Consider the following 22,072-nt stretch of genomic DNA (forward strand, 5'->3'; position numbering starts at 1 on the left):
CTGGCTCAGAACGTTCCTCCCGTGCCGGAGACAACAACACGTCATGTAGCCGCCCTCCGCCCCCACTTCCGCCTCCGAGATTTCCAAATAGTGCCGTTTGACAATGGGACAGTCTCCACATCGTCACTACCTTTAGCCTGCCAATGACACCCCTTCTGGTTCTGGAAGATCATCTTGTGGAGATGATTACCCAGCGGAGCAAAGCTTGTGCCAGATACCTCAGACACAGCTTCAAGAGGCCTCACCGCCATAAGAGTCACTGCTTGACTAACTGATAATGAATAGTATCCATGTTAGCGTTGGATTCGATCGGGAGAATTCACTGTCGCGAAGTTTAAGCCGGATTTGGAGTAGAGGAAAATTTTTCGAGTCCATGTTATCTGAATTTTGATTAATTGCACACGAATGGAATCAATTTATATTTGTAACAAGGAAAATTATGAAAAGTCCTTTTTCGAATATATTTTCATTATTTTTCACACTACTGTGGTTATGCTAATTGAGAACATGCACTTATCATTAAAAATCATTTGAATATAGTTGGTCAGTGAATGTTCCCTTGAGAAATGGAAAACCTGAAAATGCAAAAAAACATAATTCATTCACAAATCAGGCAAATCGAAAAATTCTCACTCCAGACCGTTAATAAATTGTGCGCACTCGTGATAGGTGATTATGAACTTCATAACACATCTTCCAAGGTTTCAAAATGGCCTTAAAATGCTCAGTTTAATTCGAATAAATATGAAATGAATGCCGTCAGTGCCGTCATAAATTTATTGCAGACTGAAACATAAGGTGGCCCGAAGTCGCTAGCCTATTTTAAAAGATAAAATCAAGGTTTATATCCGTCTAGAGACCGAATAATTGAAACTGCTTGGAAATAAAACAATAAACTCAGTGATACCTATAGTTATCACTATCATTATTAATATTAGATGAACCAGAACTGGACAAGTAATAACATTATTTCTAGGAGGATTTGAACCAAATTGTGAATTTCCAATCGTGTTTGCAATCGGAATCTCAATAGTTCGGTGAAAAACTAATCAAATTCGTAAAAAAAAATGGTGACTGGATGTTATAGCTTTGATTTTCCGAAACTGTTAGCATGCACCTACATTTTTTCATTCTCCGTAGAAGTATGTAGTTTTGTTATGTGTTACGTAGACATATTTAAAATATTTTGGGCTAACGTTTGCTTCATTAACTCTGAAGTGAAATATCAATAGTTAACTTTTTCCTTCGAAACACTGTTAGCTCAAATCCTCTATTCGAAATCTGCGATAAATTCCAAAACGTTCTTATAACCCAACGATATTTTTTTGTCATTATTTAATGCGAGTAGGTGTATTTGCGCATGAACATAGTGAAAAAACACTCGAAAATGGCGTGCTACGGACGTATATTGTTTTTGAAGAAGCACTTGCTCGCAATGCACTTTCGATCACTCCTGTATAGAAAAATCAACAGGTCAGTTTTGAAAATAACTCATGTCCCAATATTTCTTCAACAATTGCCTATGAAGGACCTTATATGGATTGATACAAAAGGAGGCGAAATCGTTGATTCTCTCAAGGGATGACAGAATAATACAAAAAGGAAATGTATCGTTTGAAAAAGTGTATAATGTAATTTGACAGATAGTTAAGAAAGGCAGCTAATAAACGTTTGGTTTCATTACTGACCTGTTCAATAATTCATGTTCGTCCCTATGTTACGGCTTATATTCTAAAAAATCCACTGCCAACCCGATAAAACATAGGGACAAATATGGCTGAACTTTTAAAGATTCAAATTGGGAAATTTTATAAAAATAGTACTCAGCACAAATTAAAAAATGATATTCTATTCATATTATGTAAAGTTAAGTGATAACATTTAGCTGAATTTGTGATTTTTCTGTTTGAGTACAATTTGAATATTTGTATTATAAGTGGATCATTTTGATACAGTTTTATATTCATTTGACATTTTTGGTGACGGGTGAAATCAGGTGCTCAATTTTAAAATAGTGCGGTCATCATCATTTATTATTTGTATAATGTTCAATATTTAGCAAATGGTGCATTATATACAAGATTGTGATTTTACAGAGAATTATCCGCCATAATGTGAGAAAACTGAATCATTCTGTATTTTTATTTTTTTGAATGTTGAAGTTCATGCATATAATATATTCTAAATTATCTTGTATATATCGACACCTTCAATATAGTTGATAGATAACGTAACTTTTCGATAATTTTGGCAGATCTGGCGCAGGCTATGACGTCAGAGGAAAATGGAAGTTCCCTCCTCGAGAGACATCATAGTGAATTCACTGTTTTCATGGTGCATGAACAAATAAAAATCAAATGGACTATTATCAAATAGTCGAAGTGTTTTCGGATGGTAGAAAATATAAAATATTGATTAAAAAATTTGAGATGGAATGAAAAAGATTTGCAAAGTTATGAACGCAAAAAAAAATTTGCGAGACGGAGAGTAAAAATTAGTAATTCTCTCGGTGTTTAATTTCAATAAAAATTATTGTAAATATAAATTTTAAGGATTCACTGCCATGATATAGCTCATCAAATGAAAAGTGACATATTTTAAATGAAAGAAAAAATCAAAATCGCCTTGCGATTTTTCACTTATCGTCTATTACGTTTAACTCATAACACGAACTTATTGTATTGAATGGAAATACACTGCCCAAAAACCTGAGCAAATTTAATGTAGATGTAAACCTCTCCACTTCAGGATAATGGGCCATAAATCATGAAATGTGCTTTGAGTGTTTTTTCAAAAATGTCTTTCTTTGTGATATTAGTACGTAACTTTGCAAAATCTTTGAACCCACGATCAATTCTAAATTGTATGGGTACAATTGTTTGTTTTTATATAGTATAATCAAATCGATAAGCTCAAAATCTGTTTTGAGCAATGATGTCTCCACCATTGATTCTAACACATATTTTGTAATATTACATGTAAATAACACAATGCGTCTGTTGCTTAGTACTCTAACGTTACTTCACAAGTGACATTCCACTATACCAACATAAAAAGTTGATTTCACGTTGATGAATAGGTATAATAATTTGACGAAAAGGTGTATCCATTGAATCACAATAATACTGAAACCTTGTAAATTAAGTAATTATTCCAATAATATCTACTAGACTTGTATACAATATTTTTCCAGCTAAATATTCACTTGGTAGAATTGTGATTAGATCAACGTGATCTTCAAATAATTTCTTTCAGGCCTCAGAAAAACACTGTTTTCTCTCATTTTATGGCCCCCATTCCAGAAACATTATTCCCTGTTTTCAACTTATGCGCGTGCTTTAATGGAAATTGATATATTTTTTTCATGAGGCAATCCCTTCTAGATACAGATCTTTCCTCGATGGTTCTTTTATAAAAAGTTTCCATTTCTAGGTAATCACTTACGTTTCATACTGAACCATCTGATTCTGGTTCAAAGCCCTGATTTGGTTGACGGCCCATATATTGAGTTGATGAAATAATTTGGCTACAAACTGTTTTCTTTTTGCATAATACAAGATCGTAGTAAGAGTAGAGGTCTAGTAAAAGTTAAGAAACATTTCAAATTTTCAAAAGTTCGCAACCTAATAACAGAATCGGTGTTTGAGTTACTAGAAATTCAAATACCTTCATGTCACACCAATTTGTAAGCTGCTTCTTGTAGCTAATAAGAGTACTGCACTTGAATACTGGTGATCCTAATAGTAGGGGAAAGCTAGGCGAAACACTTGTCGCGATTCTGTAAACTCTTCATTGTGAAAATCAGAATAAATTTTATTAGTATGAGTCTCAATAATAAAATGAAAGTGTTTGAAAACCCGAATAAATGTATGTCACATCAACTTGTGAGGAGGTTCTTGAAGTAGGTAGTTGTTGAAACCCGAAGCTACTGTGCCAGAGGTCCTGAGTTTCAATTTCGGGTCTAGTCACGTCTCCGTCAGTTTTTTGTTTCACCCAATTTTCCAACTACATCTGAAATAAATAAAAAATTAATTATTTTTTGAATTACTTTTTGTTCTTTTTGAAACATATTGAGGTATTGCTCTGATTTAAGATATTTTTCTCAAATAATTTTTTTTAATATTCCTGCTATGAGTCAAAGAAAAAGTATAGTGTTCTACTCACGAGAAATGACCTTTACTCGCTCGAATTTTATTCTTACAAATACTCGTCATATTTCTCGCTCCTTGAATGAAATACTGTAGTCACTTGACTCATAGTTTAACGAGTTTGTCAAATAATATCGTATCCACTTTTTACCATATCTACTTTTTTTACGTTCACAATTCATCGCATTTGATATTTGATCCACTTTTTGATATTCACATGATTCCTATTTCGAATATTGTTCTAGTAGTAATTTTAGGTATACCTACCTACTCTATTTTCAGCCTATGTGATAATTGTGGAGAATTTGAAAAATATATTAATACTGAATCATTTCCTTCCAAAAAACAGTTTTTCACATTTTTAAAAGAAAATTCGATTACACTATATATGATTAATATGGTTGGATTACCAATCGATGATATAGCCGGAAAAAATATTGTACACAAATCTAATATTTGAAAATCCATAGACGCCAAACCCCAAAACAACGAAACACAAAACTTTTTATTTTTCTGTACCCGTGGAATTGAATAGATATACCTTCATTCTGTATAGTTTGAAACTAGGAAAATACATTTTGGTTACTGAGTTTTGGCTATGGTATTGAATATTGAAAAGTCATCTAGTTTTAGTGATTCAACATAGATCTGAGTAGGTAGATATAAACGTTGACGATACCTAATATAAAAAATAATCAATATATCGAAAACAATTGCAGGAGTATATTACTAGGTAGCGCCTCAATGGAAATGTTTCTGTTAGTACTGTATTGTGGAAAAATTTAACTTCGACTCAAATACGGGGGGAAGTCACAACGAAACTATCAGAATTCCAGTAACTACCCAAATTCATTTTGAAAAATCACCTAGTCAGAAGTCTGAGAAATAATAAGTTTGTCATGTAACATGTCTGCCTGGTATACAAATTTGAGAGTAAACATCAATCTTTCTTATTTAACATCGAACAAAGTTGAAATTATGAAGTATACTTATTCACTATAGCTACAAGAAACAGAAGAAAGTAGTACCTCCAAGTTCTCGACTGAGTCTCTTTTCCTAAAACATAATATGTAAAAGTTCAGATAGTCAATAATTCAGACTACTGGGACTGCTGTGACAGAAGTAAATATCACAACAATGGTATAATTTTTCAGGATCTCAATGTCAATGACTTTTATTCACTATCATTAAAATTCTAACATGAATATATAAATTTTTGCACTTTCTCGGATACATACCATAAACAATCTAACATTTCATAAATATCTTGATTTCCTCATCTGTAAAAAACTGTTTCACTTATTTTACATTTTATGCAAAATCATACCAAGTATGAAATTTCAATATTTTGTTTTGTTTCTCTCTCGTTTCTTTAAAAAAAATACTAAATTCGATGATGTCCCCCCGTATTTCACCCTGCGTATTTAATCTAAATTTTGGCTTGAAATTCGCACCCTTTACTCAAATACAAAGATTTTTCACGCATTAGACTGTGCAGCGCCATAATACGCTATTTGCCCAGTATGTCCATACTTCTAGTCAATTAGAAATAGCGCGAACGTTTGGAGCTGCATTAAATTCAAACTAAAGTTCGAAATAAACGGTTGGCCTAAACAACAAAATCTAGTCCGTCAGCCAATTTCTAGGTTTCTACCAATTTTGAACAATTACGATCCAAACCGCATCTTTTCCATATGAAAATTTATCATTCCTTTTTAGTTTTTGAATGTATTGAAACTGAGCCAAGAATTTGTTAATAACTTCGTCTCAAGTAAATGAAGTAAATTTTTGAAACAAATAATTTTTTAATTTCGTTTTTTCGGAGTGAAATCTTTGTAATATTTACGAATCATTTCTACATTCCTTCATTTGGAATATAGAGTTATCAATTTAAAATCGAAGTTCTCAATTCAGTGTTACGATTGGGATTAAACAGAAAAGGGATACATATTCATGATAAAATCAGGGCACTAGATATTACCCTTTCGATTTAATAATTTCTATTGAAGCGGCTGCTGAAAAGATGTTGTTGTTCGTAGTTATCCAATTTTGCCTTGGCACATGGACTACTAGTACTAGCAGAACGGTGTTCCGATACTATGGAGCAAAGTGATTATTCTAAATGTAAATATTGTTACATAATAATTAATAAAGTAATCGTATTACCATTATATGAGTAACTAAATGCAGTGTTTAAGTTTGTTTTGTTTTGACGACGTTTATGGAGCAAATGCGCGCATGATTGCTAAGTATAGGTAGGTACGTATGGAGTATCTACCCCCATACCTTCCAGCGAGATTGAGATATTTTCAATTAAAGGTATTCAAAATTTCGCCAGAGTACGGATTACGTTCCTCTCTGAAAAACGGTTTCGGTATATTTGTGTAAATCGATTCGATAAGTTTATGTTTTTTGGTAAACTTGAAATTTGTATCTACGAGAGAGTGAATGACGAGAAAATGTTGACTGGAAGATAAACTGATGTAGATTTAGAATTATGTTATACAATATGGAAATTACGAAATATGTAAAGTTTCCTGAACGCAATAAGATTCTATCTCTATAAGACTCTGTTTGTTTTATTTTTCAGTCCTTCATTAATTTTCCACTAAACACGAAACTTGAAAAATATATTTCATTTAGATACAAAAATTATCAAATTGATTAACGGAAATGTTTTGGTGAGTTATGAATTTTATTTTCAATTCTGAAGTAACTTCATATCAGCTTTTTTATGTCGATACCAAAAAATCGAGTCTAGCTTTTTTTGTTCCGGAGAAAAACGAAAACTCGTTATTCTATTTTCTGCTGAATCTTTTTACGCAGAATTATTGGAAATATGTTCACTTCTTGCCTCAAAAGACTATCAAAATGAGCTGAGACTTTTTTTTTACTCATCCCTTCCACACAATTTTTGTTGATTGTATGTGAAAGTCTAAATTATAAAACAAATGTATAATTTTCTGTTTTATCTTTTATATTTATCAATGCTATTGAATTGTTAACTTTTGGATTTGTTTACATTCTCTTTTGTATCACTCTGTTTAGTAAAACCATGTCTGCTAAAAGTTAGTGTATTTGAATAACATGCTACCCGCATAGCGTTGGAATATAAGATTTGAAGTGTTAAGATTTGCGCTCTTCCTATGAAATCACATTATTTTTTTCATATGATATATTCGATAGTATTTTAGAGAGAATCTGTAAACCCTTTTGGTTCCAAATATTTAGTAATTATTACCATTTATTTACGGTAGCCGCTTGGTCAATTCATTAACACTGTAAATCACAACTTTCATTTGTCATAAATATTGTTAGTGGACTATTATACATGAATTATTGGTGTCACTGCACCTGGCGCCCAAATAACAGCTGTATCCTCCTGTAACGAGTCATACTTTTTACTAGTTTCCGTTTCCCTATAAGAGCTTATTGATTTTGTTCTTTTGCTCACTGTTAGCTTTCTGATCCGTCATTATTTGGTAGGGGGAACCTCGTTTTGCTGTTAGATATGATATTATTTTCCAGTAGCCAGTGTGGAAATTTCATCTGGGAATTTTATCTTATTCGTCATGTTTCCTATTCTTTTGACAGATCCTAACTTGTCGCTCCAGATATTCGAAAGACAGTTACTTCGACTCGGAGCTCTCTTATCACTGATATCTTCTGAAGATTCGGAAGCCCTAAGAATAGAATTACCCTTGTAATCGATGATTATTGGCACGAAGTGAATTGTTCAAAGTATTAGTTTCTCATATAAACACCTAATAACAAGCGGTTATATCAATGTGATATAACCAAATCCCATTCTCTGCTAAGAATGTTTCATTATTTTCAAAAAACGCACAAAAAGTAGAAAATAAACATATTTCCAATAAACTCGATAGCAGTAGCAAATTTTCGATAGCAGTAGATGTATGTTAGCTTTGCAATAGTTTTCCACTTTCTGTTATCTACGACGGAATTTTTGAGCCGTTCAATTCTTTGGTTGAGTTCTAAGTGGTTCTTATGCTCAATAGCAACATTTGTGCTGACTGGTTCTGGCTCTGGTCCTTGTGGACTTATTGGGGACTATTGTTTCGATTTTTTCATTTCTCTCCGATAATTTTTCCTTGGTGTCGGTCTGTGTTGGAGAGGGCAGGAGTGGATAATTCCTCATCCCGACTATCCAGCGATGGGTTTGGTTTGTAATATATTGATAGTATATTTTCCCTTTATTGATGTTCAGGAATAACCTTCTAGTCGTGCCTTTTCCCAAAATAATTTGTGGCTCCGTATTCTGCTCGAGTTTGACGGAACACAGACTTCAAGTATGTACACTGAATATAAGTGAAAAGGAACACATGCAGTTGGTATCGAAGTAGTACTCGGTGAATCAAAATCAACATTTTCCTTTTCCTGATGAAGAACAAAACTAGATTTAACAAGTGAAATCATTTGTTCATTTACCACTTCTCTCCTAAAAAAATCTATTACTTTTTCTAATTTTGATTTGCAACTGCCCGGCCAAACTCCTAAAAGTTTCTCCGGTTACCATGACTCAAAATCATTTTCGCAAATTTATCCGATCTTATGCCAAGTGTATCTCAATTTGGTCGTAAAGCAAACTAAGTTTTGTTTTAGAATTCAAATTAGTCAATATCAAATTCTCCAATATAAACTTCAGTAAGTAGGTATTCACGGCCAAAACGAGATTTGAAACTCTCTATAGATTTCGGATTATTCTCAGCTAAAGAGGGATAACTTTCTACCAGTTGACGAGCACGTGAGTTGGGTACAGTAGTTCGGATTAAGTATTGGAAATTTTTTTTGTCAGAGGAGAGGAAATTTTCAAAAAGGCTACGGTCGTTCCGCAGTGGTGGATTTGTACCACCAAAAAACCTCTCCTCACTGAGCTCCAAGTACTGGAACCGCTTTCTCATTACTTCGCTACTTAGGCTGCTGTCCCACTATTAATGCTTTATATAATCATCAATGTGTCTTCTCTTGACATATGTATATATATTTTTCTTATCACCTATCCTCCACTTCTTTGGTTTCGATAATAGATCGTACTGTATTATAGGCATAATTCTACGGTTTTTCCCCACCCTGAAGACTTTGCATTATGTTCTCTGCAAAGAAAATTCTTTCCGTACAAATGCAGTTCTTGCGTGTTACCATCTTGTACAGGTAAAAATTGTATGCTCTACGTCGTCCTCTGCTTGACAATACGGGCAATTTGGTGATTCAGCTCTCCTGCGAACAATAGAGGTATTTGCGGAAACAACCATGTCCCCGAAAGTGCCTGGGAAAGGAAATAATCCACTTCACCGAAAGGTCTATTGATCCAGACCTGTAAATCAGGTGTTAAGGAGTATGTCCATCTTCCATGAATTCCTCCTTCCCATTTTTGTTACCAGCTGTGCATTAGGTTATCTCTTGCATTCGATTTCGGTACGCCTGAATATCGGTCTTTTCTCTCGCTAGCTTGCAGTTCTATTGGAGGAATTGCCGCTATGATGCCAGCCGCCCCTGCGAATATTCTTCGGTATACGCTGCATATCCTTATCGCCAGTTTTCTCTGTATTCGGGTGAGTTTTAGAAGTAGCTATTCATTAGTAAGGGCTGTGTATCAGCAAGGTGAACCGTACAGCATCTGGGAGTGCACCACGCTGGATATGAATAATTCAATGCCCTGGGGCTACCTATATTCGACATTCACTTTGCCAGTGCAGCTACGAATTTGTCGGCTTTGACTACAATTTGGCTTATATGTTCAGCGAAAGTAGCTGTGTGTATATCCACATACCCATATATTTCACAGCTATGCTGAGTCCAATCGTTGTTCGTTGAACATCAAAACTTATTGGTTTCAGTTTCCTTCTCTTAAAGAGAAGGACAGCGTCTGTCTTCTCGTGAGCCAATTCCAAATGCAGCCGGTGGATTTCTGAGATAGGGGCCAGTCCCCAGTTTGTCAACTTCATCAGAAAGTCTTCTGTTTTGGAAAGAGAAGTATTGAAACTTATCTTCAGTTAGGATCAAATCATTAGTTTGAATTAGATTGAACTGTGTCCATAATGGTAACCAAGTTTTAATCTCGCGACAAAATGTAGGTATTAAGATAAATTTTCGGTAAATTAATATTTCGCATACTTTGACTTGTGTTGACAGTGGTGACAAAAGGATGTTCAGATATAGTATTTTTCGTAAATATGTATCAATTTTCGCTTTAAGACTATCAAATCACTCAACAGTTCATCTGACCTTGCTTCATCATCACCTACGTCGTCAGCAGGCGTATCTTTTTCCAACATCTTCTCTAACGTGTTACGAATCACACGCTAAAAGGTAATACCCGTTAATCCTTAGCTCGCACAAGTTTCGACTTCTGAGAGTTGTCGTTCGTAGGGGTGCGACAGCTGGTTAACGGAAAAACATATTTTTTTAAACAGAACAGCTGCTAATCCAAATCTCGAATAACTTCAATATTCTCATCTAACAGCTCATCATCTTCCATTACATCGGCTTTATCGAAATCTGCCTTTTCCATCAGTCGAACCGTTACGGTATAGATTCGTGTGAACGTAGTTCTGTGGACATCGAAAGTTTTCAAAAGTTTTTCCATGTCCCGTCATGGTCGCCAAACATTATAAAATTAGTAAAACAACTACTACCCGGTAAAGAATACGAATCGAAAAGTATACAAATGGAATAGAACTGACATATTCAAAAAACACTCTATTGTGAGATTTCCATTAAACAGTTTTACAAAAACGCAACACGTGTTTTCCCATACAATGGCTTCTTTGGACGTGTCTTTACTAACTATATTCTACATATTTAATGCTTTATGTAACTTATTTCAGAATTTGAAGTACCTGGTCATTTAATGTTTCGTCTGTACCTGAGTTTGTGAAGAAATAAATTACCTGGGCTTGTATACCAGTTTCCACATTTGAATAAACATTCAGTAACGGGAGTTATTCAATTCTAATCGATCATTTAGTAAATTAACCGAATTTTTTATTCTATTTATTCTATTTATTTTTATTCAGACAGTGGAATATTCAATGGTCTGTGAACTACTTTATGCTGTTAAGGGTGTGTAGAGGAATTATATATGAAAATGTCCATGTAAAGACCTTAAAATTTTACGGTAATGCAGAAAATCTCAAAAACTTCCAATCTAACAATTCGTATCTCAAAATATGACAAGTCGTTTCACTTTTTTTATTAATAAAAATTCCATACACCAAAACTGGGTACTTCAACTGCCAAAGTTCATGAAGTCTCGACGATTTCCAATACAGTGATTAGAGAGCCCCGAATCGAAGTTGTAAGTAACTACCTTAAAAAAAAAAAAACTAGAGCAACAAGTTAAGTTCTAATGCAAAAGACTAGAAAATATGATGAAAATGGTGTAATCCCTGAATAAAAATCCCTCACTGACTACTGAAAAACAAAATTAAACCCAACAGCAAGACGAGTTTCTCCCTACCAAATAACGATGGATTTCAATATCTGAGATAGACAACAAAGGGCAAAAGAATAACATCAATAAGCTCTCATAGGGAAACTATGACATGTAGTTTTGGATGATTTGTCCACAGTACAATAGTCCACACGTTTAACAACAACAACAATGGAACGAATGGAAGTTGTGATCTATAACTATAATTAATGACCAAGCGGTTACCATAAATTATTTATGATAATTACTAGATTAAATTGAAAGGGTTATATGTTCAGGGGAGATAAATGTTTGGTAATCATTATACAAAAAATGTAGGAATCTTCCAAACAAGATTTATTTTTTAAACCTTATTTTCCAAGTTATTAGATTTTTTGAACCAAAAGAGCTCATTCATCAAATTTTGAAATGACTAATCTAGATCGACATGAATCCTCTCAAATAAAAGCCTCGCAAATGGTCTCGAAAATACCATCAAACACAACATAAAAAAGAATCAATCACAACCCACGCTATGCGGGAAGCATGCTTGGTTTTACTCAACATCGACAATGATAGGTAAGACAATGTTAATACAAAAGATAAAACAAGAAAATATACATGTATTCTATAACTTAGACTTTCAGAAATAATGTGGAAGGTATGTATGAAAAGAAAAAATTCTAACTTCAACTTTGTCCCCAATCTTCATGAACATGGAACAATGAGACGGGCCATTTTAAGACAAATAAATTATATTTCTTTAGATGCAATGCGGTTAAAACGCCCCTTTTCTTTTCTGATTTTAAACTTCAGGGGCGGTTTTTTTTGAATTGTTGTCAGTTCTTGTGGGGAGACTTGTTGCAAAGTTTTTTTCTGAACGCGTTTTTTTTTGTTGATGTGAACCTAATTTGTGGATCAATTATCTTTTAGAAGATTTATTTTTGGGTTTCAATTCATTATCCTTTTCCATCAATTTTGTGCATTTAGCTTAGTTATTTAATATGGATAAATGCTGATGTATTTTATTGATAGTGTCATCATCAAGTTGATGAAAATCTAAACTTTCTAATTTCATTATCAATTCTTTTGTTTGGTCTATTCTGCGTCCTATATTTGATTATTGATGTTCTTTTCCCAGAGCTGATAAGCATTCAGATATTGAAATGTCTCTATCAGTCGAATTGAAATGTTTTTCTGTTTTTGTAGATGTTTTGTCTTATGGATATGTTTGCACATAATTTTTCTTTCTGTATAAAATTTGCAATCACATGAAAACATATGATTACACACCCCACACAACAAACATAATTGTTCATAGCATTTCGATTCTAATATCTGGTGGAAAGTATATGAACTATTTTGATAGTTTGGAAATTTTCCAACTATTACCAATTTTCAAAATTGTATACTCAGCCCTATTATTCATTGCCTCCTTGTGATTCTGAGATATCAGTCTTGTTTGTTTGGTATGTTCACCCTTGATCAATGTAATAATTCGTTCTACACTCTTGTCTCTTACATATTTCAATACCATGTTTAAACCCTTGTCAAGGCGTTTTACTGTCTTTCTTTCCAAGTAAAAATACTTGATTACTTTATGAATCGACTCCAAATGCATGTTTGTGTTAATGCTAGCTTCTTTTCTATAAAAGTAAGTCCATTTTTTTTAATTATGACTGTGGGTATTAGAAAAATACTCTCCAAAATGTCTTGTGACTTCATTGTTGCACAATTAACTCAAAGCATTATCCAAAGCTGAAACAAAGTTTGATTCAAAAGTTTTTTGTTGCAATATTTTCAGTATTTTGTACATTTCTGAACGCTTGTCCTTAGTGGAAATTTTATTCAAATTGCTCTGCCAAGCTTTGTCAACATGCCAGGCGGACCCATCACCCCATACCATGCATTAAAAAACACCTCAGTCATATCTAACATGAAAAATTCACAATCAAATTAAACAACTATAAATACCAACCACCACCAAAACAAATTAATGTAAGATTGTACATACCTATGGTGTCTTTGATTGCTGAAAAGAATACACTCTGCACTATGGTATCTTTTCTATTCGTGAACGTTTCAGCTGCTGGAAACCATGGTGATATTTATCTAAGACAATAATGTTTGTCATTTCAAAATCAGTTCAATTCAATTCAATGTATTCATTGGTTTTACAGATTACAGTAAAAGTAATATAAAACACGTCACAAATTACATATATAGGTAGACATTTCACATTTGAAACTGTCAATTTTAAAAATATAATAAGTAAATTAAAATATATTATCGAATGAAAGTATACAATTAACTGGAATAAAATTCTTCAACATTATAAAACATTTTCGACAACAGAAAAGTTTTGAGATGTTTTCTGAATTTGAAGTCGGTAGTTTCCTTTTTAATCGATTCCGGGAGCTTATTGTAAATCCTTACGCCCCTGAGAGTTATATTCAAATTATTTCGAGGTGTTTTTAGATGGTGGTTAAATCTAGTTGAATAACTGTGATCATTAACTATGAGTGCTAATGTTTTTTTCATTTTTAAAAATGTAGCAAGATATTTCTAGAATATACAAGTAAGAGAGAGGAAGTATTTTCAGATTGGCAAATAATGGTCTGCATGATTCTCTCTGACTTTTATTCAATAAAGTTCTAAGGCATTTTTTTCTGCAGTACAAATAATTTCTGAGCTGCTGATGATGAACCCCATAATAAGATTCCATATGTGAGTCGTGACTGAATTTCAGCTTAATAAAAAATTTTTAGTACGGACAAGTTGAGAACTCTTCGTAGGCATTTCAGTTGGTATATTTTGCTGTTTAGCTTGGACATTGTTTCTCTGATATGGAATTCCCAATATAATGTGTCACTCACAATCATACCTAAAAATGTTATGTTTTCGCATTGTTTTAGTTTTACTTCTCTCATTTTAATTTTTATGTTTTCAATTCTCTTTTGTCTAGAGTGAAATATTGAAAAATTTGTTTTACCAGAATTGACATATAATTTGTTTATTGTTTATTTGTTTATTGTCATTAAATCGTTACAGTTTTGTTGGATAGCATCTAAGGAGTCTACTGCTACTAGGATCGACAGATCATCTACGTAAAGTGTTACGCAGATGTTATATATAAAGAGAACAATATAGGTGCAAGGGCACTTCCCTGCGGTACCCCTACACCCCCATCATCCTTAATACATAATGTTTTTTACCATCAAGATAAGACCGAAACAATTGATGTGTATTTCCTCTGATCCCATAAATCCAAAGTTTTTCTAAAAATCGATCGTGTGGAACACGATCATTTAGTCATGTCATTTAGGCCATTTCTTACAAGAAACTTAATTTAAAAACGAATGCCTGTATCAGTCGTACCAACTATGCCATAAACTTTTCACTGAAGTGAAAAGTGTAAAGAAAGGGGGAATAAGGTGTAAAAGTGACCTAGTGAATAAATGCTTTTGTTGTTAAATAGTTTGTATTGTGAAAAAGAAGTCTAAAAAGTTTCCCTCTTCTGAACTTTGAAGGGTGGTAACTTTGTAAATAAGGGAGAGCGCCGCTTTTTTCTTCGGATTCGTAATCTACGCATCAAAATTCGTAATTACATTCAAATTTTTTTCAAAATCGCCTGGTGCCCTCAAAACAAATATTTACCAATATTTATTTCCATTTTTGAAATATTGTCGAAGTAACCGACCTAGTAATCTTAAAGCTATCGGCGAACTCAAAGGCCAAAAAAACCAACACAAAGAACTAATGCCTCTAGGAATTAGTCCACGTGGACTGAAGAATTGGCGGTTCGTATTGGGTAATTTTTACTAACCGAGTTTTATGATTGGCTGAAAAGTCATAAAATTAAATTTGAAGTCATGTTACGGTGACGGCATTGACAACAATCAATGATCAGTTCAGGAACTGATCGCGATTTGAGTGTTGAAATTCGATATTGCTGGAGCTATAATTACTTAAAATGTTTATTTGTTTAAAGTGTGGCGTCCTTGGACAAGTACTAATGATAACGAGTGTGACAATAACGCAGAGTTGACTATATGGAGATTGGACACTTCCATATCAATGGTGTTAATAAATTCATTATTGATTTAAATGACGACAATGATAGTGAAACGGAGAATATGGAAGAGAAATTATCAGAAGCTTTCGACGAAAGTTAGTGAAGTATTTTTGAAGCGATCGATTGTATATATGTATATATATATACATACATATATATATATATATATATATATATATATATATATATATATATATATATATATATATATATATATATATATATGTGAGTAAGTAGTTAGGTTAGGTTAGGTCACAAGTGAGTGGGTCTATTCGACCCTTTACCGCAATATATATATATATATATATATATATATATATATATATATATACATATAGATAGAGATTTTATCGAGTGTGTATGATACAAATCAAGAATGAAATAATTCGTGGACACAACACTCAAAAAAAAAGGGGGGCTGATGAGGCCAATAGCCAGAAACACGTGTCCGCGGTTCGCCCCCCCTTTTTTTAGTGTTGTGTCCACGAATTATTATATACATATATATATACATACATACATATATTATAGTTATTGTGATTCTTATATAATCAGAAATGATTATTGAATAACAAAATTAGTTAGCTCCCTAACTATTTTATTAAAGGGGAACTGCTGGAAGGTAGGGGGCACTATATCGTTTACTTGAACTATACCATATTCATGTAGCATCTCTGTACCTAATCTCTATACCTTTACATTCAATACTTAACAAATTAGTACTCGCTTACTTCTTCAGTACTTCACTTACTGCTTATTCCTTAGTACTCATTTGTTGTACTCCTGTTGCACTTGTACTATTTCACCAATAGTACTAGCATTACTACTTTTCAAAACATAAGAGCAATTGTTAATTGTTCCAGTATTTGATTTCCAAATGTCAAAATCTGAAATAAATAAAAATAATTTTCAAAATAGTGTTATTCTGATTTTAGCATTAACAAAACATTTATATTTTTCATGACATGGCACTCTGTTTCAAACTTCAGCAGATGAATTCTCTGCAAATGGTCCACTAAATTCTTATGGGTTTTGAATGCAGAATCACAATCTGCTTCATGGCAACGGCTACTAAAAGTTGCACCGCATCCCTTCTGAGATAAATAAGATATAGGTTCTGGATTTTTTTGGTCTACTTCACGTATTGTGAAGGTTTCTGTCCAGTCTAATAGAGTGGACTGTATAATCTGAGCTGATTTAATTGATAATGTTGAATGAATAAAACGAATGCATAACTGTATTACGCTCGACATTCAAATTAATTCTGTCTCGTCGCCCTAGCATCACTACGTACCAACACACTGTCGTTGGCGTTGTTGCTGAACTTACAAAAATTTAATATAAAGAAAGAAATTCGTGAACATACTGCCACCTTGAACTGTGAGTTCAACAACATAATTATTAAAATAAACAAATATTCTGAAATAAAAAACACAAAAAGGAACAAAACAAATGTCTGTTAGCTTAAGTCATTATGAGTCACTATTCACGTGCACTGGTAGCTGACAAAGTCTTGGTATGGCTCGCTTCAGGATGCCGTTGTGAGTTCGTACAGTAATTACGTTGTGCTTCCAGCAGTCTGGGGTTCGTAGAAGCACCAGTAATGTTGAACTAGTTTTATAACTCTGACTAATTGAACTTCACACAAATAAAAGTTATTCAGACCTCACTATGTGCTTTATTCAAATAGAAAGCTGGTCACAAACTAATTATGTACAATAACAATTCATGTGCTTATATAGACACACTATGACATTGGTAAAGGTAAAAAGATAATTTACGGGAAAAGTTCTTACTATGCAAGATAATTCCCGGTAGAATTCATAATCATCAAAAGATAAGTCTGGGTTAAAATGCTTATGATATGTTATAGGTTGTAAACATCAAACAATGGTTGTAAACAATTAAGAGATAAAGTTCGGCAAGAATGCAATGTCAGCAATTACCGGTTGTTATCTATAAATAAACAGGTTAGTCCAGGGTTGGCTCGGGAATAATGTAACTCCTCCCGCCTAAAAGGGAAGCCTAGGGCAGATTGGGCTGACTAGGCTGGGTCTGCTGGTTGGTCAGCTCGAAGTCATCAAGTGGAGGAATGGATCTCTGGTGTCTCAAGTAGGTAATGAAGTTGTATGGGTAACATGATTTGTAGTAGCATGTTACCCCAAAGTATGTAGCTATGCAGAGTGCCAGACAAATGAGGATAATGGTCCATATGGGCATGGAATAGGCTGCTACAGGCTCGGCTGGCAGGAAAACTTCATGGTGGGTGTTCATTTTCGCTGTGAGATGTTGGATCTCTTCTAAATTCATCTTGGTAAGCTTGACTGGTACAGGTCTAGTGTACAATCGGGAAATATTTAATGATGGAAGCTGGATGACTTTCATCGGTGTCAGCTCATCATTTCCATGAGAAAATTTCTCATTGCCAATGAGAAAATAACAGTTTTCTGGGATTGTAATGAGGTAACTCCCAGGTTTGACTTCATGATGGTTTTCGACGGAGCAACTTTCAGTTATAATGACATTGCTCGGTGTCGAGAATAAGACGTTCCATGGTGTGACTTGGTTTGCAATGGCTTTTTCCAAGTGGACATTCAATGTAGTACAGTTGGCGGCTTCATTCTTCAGAATGACCATGACAATACAATCTTCTTCGGATTGGAGGTTATTGTTGCAATAACACAAATCTTCAATCTCTGGGCAAGGTTCATCGTGATATTGGTAAAGTTCACCACTCTCATTCAAGGTAAGGAAAGGTTTCTGAGGTGAAATCATTTTATTTAGAAGTGGTATAGGATAAAGGAAATACGTTTGGAATACAATGAGCATCAAAATAGGAAAGTGTATGAGAAATATTATCCTCTCACTAGTAAAAAGTAATTGTATTCCTAAGAATGCATAGTAGCTATGTTGATTTTTGAATGTAGCTATTTGATCAGTAGAATATATCATATTCAATTTTTGTATCATAATACGTAAGTTTGTTAATGAAAGAAATGTAGGATGTATTCGATGAAAATTTGCAAATGTAATTGCGTTTACTATTTGATTTAAATGACTTTGCAAGTTGATAAGGGAATCAATTATCAGATGTAAAATATTTATTTCATTGATTTCTTCTTGGAATTTATCAATAAGGTTCATAGTTATGATTATATTTGATTTTATCTGGTGTAGAGTACGATTTGTTTGTGTCATAAATTCTTTTGCAATAGATATCTGATTGTTTATTGCGTCTTTAAGTAAGTGATTGTTTGTTTCTATATGATTTAGGATCATATCAATTCTTTTACCGTCTTCATCATCAAGGGTTCCAAATAACCATTTGGATATTTTTCCACCAATATTTATCAGTCCGCGTTTGCTAACAATGTGTGGATTTATTGTCTGTAAAAGATGGTCAATTTGTTTAGATAAAGTAAAAGCTTGGCGTAAAAGTAAGTCTGACTGATTACTTATGCCTTGCTTATTAGCAATGAAACTCAGTTGGGTATCGATATGATGTTTCATTTCAAAGAATTCAGTAATATTCAAATAACTGACAAATGTATGCTTGCTCACAATGATTTTTGTTTTTCCTACGTTAATAGGTACGATTGGGTTATTAAGTTTCTGAATGGATCCATTAATAGGGTGAATGATTAAAAGGATCGAGAGTATGAACATTAAGTCCATCTGAAAATATATGAAGAAATAAGCATATTAGTATTGCTTGCGTTTCTTCAAGTTGTGTTTAGAATATTTAGATGTTTCAGTTTTAACTTTATTTTTCGTTTGAGCAACTGGCTCAATTTTAGTGAACTTGGGTGCGAGTTTATCTCTAGTTTCTTCTTTGAGATATATTTGATCTTGATGTGTTATTGTCATAGGTTCTTTGCGATCAGCATTAATTCTTTTTAATTGATCAGTTTTCTTTTCTTCCAAATTTGTATTCATTTTGTCATAAAACTTCTTTAAGTTTTCTTTATGGTCTTGAACATATTTCGTCACAATATCTTTATCAGTTATATCGAAAGGATCTTTTGAATTGAAGTGTCCAGTTACGACTTCAAAAGGAGTATATTCGGTGGATGAATGAACCGAATTATTATAATGTAATACTGAATATCGTATTAAATTATTCAAGGATTCTGTTGGGTATTGTCTTGTTTTTATTCTTACTTGTTCAAGAAATGTTGAATGAAATCTTCCAATGTAGCTGTTAGAATTAGGATTTCTTGGAGTTGTTACATGAATTTGTATCTTATGTAGCCTACAAAAATCTTGAAAGTTATTGTTATTAAATTCGCTGCCACCATCACACACAATTGTATGAGGTATTCCGTAATGTGAAATAAAAATCAGTAATCCATCAAGAATGTTTATAGAATTTGCTCCCATTATTGGATATACTTGGGCAAATTCAGAAAACGTGTCAATAAAGGTTAAAAATTTTTCTTTTGCTATCGACAATGTATCGATATGAACTCTTTCAAAAGGTCTGGTACCTACAGGAATAGGTTGAAATTGAAATTCATTAGGTTTTCTTTCATATTTGGTTCTTTGACAAATATTGCAGTTGTTGATATAATTTGTTATATCCTTGACAATGTTTGGCCAATAATGATTTTTTCTAATTGATTCAATGGTTGTAGTAATTCCTCTATGACCTGTTTTATAAACATGGTGATAGTTTATTTTTTCTTGTTGTTCATTTTGTAAAGTTACATCCTTCACTTTTGTTGAACAAATAATCAATTTTGAATGCAAGTTAATAATTTTATCTTGAATTATTTTCAGGAAATATTTTTCATGTTCTTTGTCGGGAAAGTATAAATGATAAGTTGTATCATTATTCAGTTCTGCTATAAAATTTTCTAAGTCTTCTTCTATATTTTTCTTTCTCAAATTAATAAAATATCTATTATTGTCAAAGACTTTTTCTCTAATACAAAGAGGTACTGGTGAGGCTTCTGATATCTTTATTATGACTTGATGTTTGTAAAAGTTCAAAGGTTTCTCTGCATAGGGAAAAGTCAGTAAGGGAATTTCATCAGCTGAATGTGCTGTTGTAGTATGATTCTCAAGGACATCATTCAAAAATTCATTAATGATATCATCTATATCTCCGACTTCATTTATGATAGAAATATCATCTTGTGGATTCCTAGATAAGGCATCCGCGACAACATTGTCTTTACCTTTTATATATTCGATTTCATAGTTATATTCGGATAATAATAATTTCCATCTCACTAATTTTGAATTAGGTTCTTTTAGATTATCTAACCATTTGAGAGGTTTGTGATCTGATCGTATTTTAAAGAATCTTCCGAATAAATAAGGTCTAAAGTATTCCACAGACCAAATAATTGCTAATAATTCTTTTTCGATAACAGAATAATTTATTTCATTTGGATTGAGAGTGCGACTTGCATAACATACAGGTTTTCCGTCTTGAGAAAGTATTGCTCCTATTGCATACTTACTTGCGTCTGTTGTTAAAGTAAACACTTTTGAAAAGTCAGGATGGATTAAAATAGGTTCATTACACAAAATTTGTCTGCATAGATCAAAAGCTTCAATGAATTCTTTTGTATGTTCCACTTTTTTACCTTTCTTAAGACAAAGAGTGAGTGGTTTTGTTATTTTGGCTAGGTTGTCAATGAATTTTCTATAAAATCCAATGAGTCCTAAAAAGCTTTTAATGTCTTTATGTGTTTTTGGAATAGGAAATTTTAAAATTGCATCAATTTTCTTTGGGTTTGGCTTTATTCCTTCTGTTGTTACAACATGTCCTAAAAATTCAACTTCTCGTTTCAAAAATTCACTCTTATCTAATTGAACTTTTAAATTATATTCTTGAAATTTCTTGAAAACTTCTCTGAGATTTATTATATGTTCCTCTAGATTTGATGAGAAAATAATAACATCATCCATGTATACAAGACAAATTTTATTAATTTGATTTTTCAAAACTTCATTAATCATTCGTTGAAATGTTGATGGCGCGTTTTTTAAGCCAAAGGGCATTCTCATGAATTCAAAATGTCCTAAATCTGTTGAAAAAGCTGTTTTTTCAATGCTGTCTTCATGCATTTTTATTTGATGGAAACCACTAGCTAAGTCTAGTGTGGTAAAGTATTGGGCTCTACCTAATTTTTCCAATAAGTCATCAATATTTGGTATGGGGAATCGATCTTGAATGGTTTTATTATTCAATTTTCTATAATCTACAACAATTCTCCATTTTTTTTATTCCGCTTGCATCTGATTTCTTTGGTACTATCCATATGGGACTAGACCAAGGGCTTACGCTGTCTTTTATTATGCCATCTTCTAACATTTTAGAAATTTGATTTTGTACTTCTTCCTTATGAACTTCTGGGAACCTATATGATTTGTTAAAAATTGGTTCATTATCAGTAGTTCTGATAA

At 32.9% G+C, this 22,072-nt stretch overlaps 2 protein-coding genes and 1 long non-coding RNA gene across 9 annotated transcripts in view; 1 reads left to right on the top strand and 2 right to left on the bottom strand.

Annotated features, from left to right (window-relative positions):
• Glut1 (Glucose transporter 1) overlaps positions 1-6,716 on the top strand; it is a 356,436-nt gene extending 349,720 nt beyond the window's left edge. For all 6 annotated transcript variants that reach the window (XM_074171717.1, XM_074171707.1, XM_074171715.1 and 3 more), the window contains one exon: positions 1-6,716. In XM_074171717.1, the coding sequence (XP_074027818.1) occupies positions 1-101 (101 nt within the window). In that variant the 3' untranslated portion in view covers positions 102-6,716.
• LOC141480961 (uncharacterized) overlaps positions 1-22,072 on the bottom strand; it is a 160,996-nt gene that overhangs the window by 31,761 nt on the left and 107,163 nt on the right. The window lies entirely within an intron of this gene.
• Positions 3,872-22,072, bottom strand: part of LOC111504085 (uncharacterized) — a 25,294-nt gene continuing 7,093 nt past the window's right edge. Inside the window, exons 2-4 of one of the 2 annotated variants that reach the window (XR_012464667.1) lie at positions 16,407-16,542; positions 13,595-13,692; positions 3,876-4,011 (exon numbers count right to left, since the gene is read on the bottom strand). This is a non-coding gene — a long non-coding RNA (uncharacterized lncRNA). Of the gene's footprint in view, positions 4,012-13,594; positions 13,693-16,406; positions 16,543-22,072 lie in introns of both variants that reach the window. The other variant, XR_012464668.1, reaches the window with a different exon arrangement.

Source organism: Leptinotarsa decemlineata, unplaced genomic scaffold (genome assembly GCF_025532065.1).
Source record: "Leptinotarsa decemlineata unplaced genomic scaffold, Ldec_3_MD MMD2_tig00000035_RagTag_RagTag, whole genome shotgun sequence".
Lineage (NCBI taxonomy): Eukaryota > Metazoa > Arthropoda > Insecta > Coleoptera > Chrysomelidae > Leptinotarsa > Leptinotarsa decemlineata.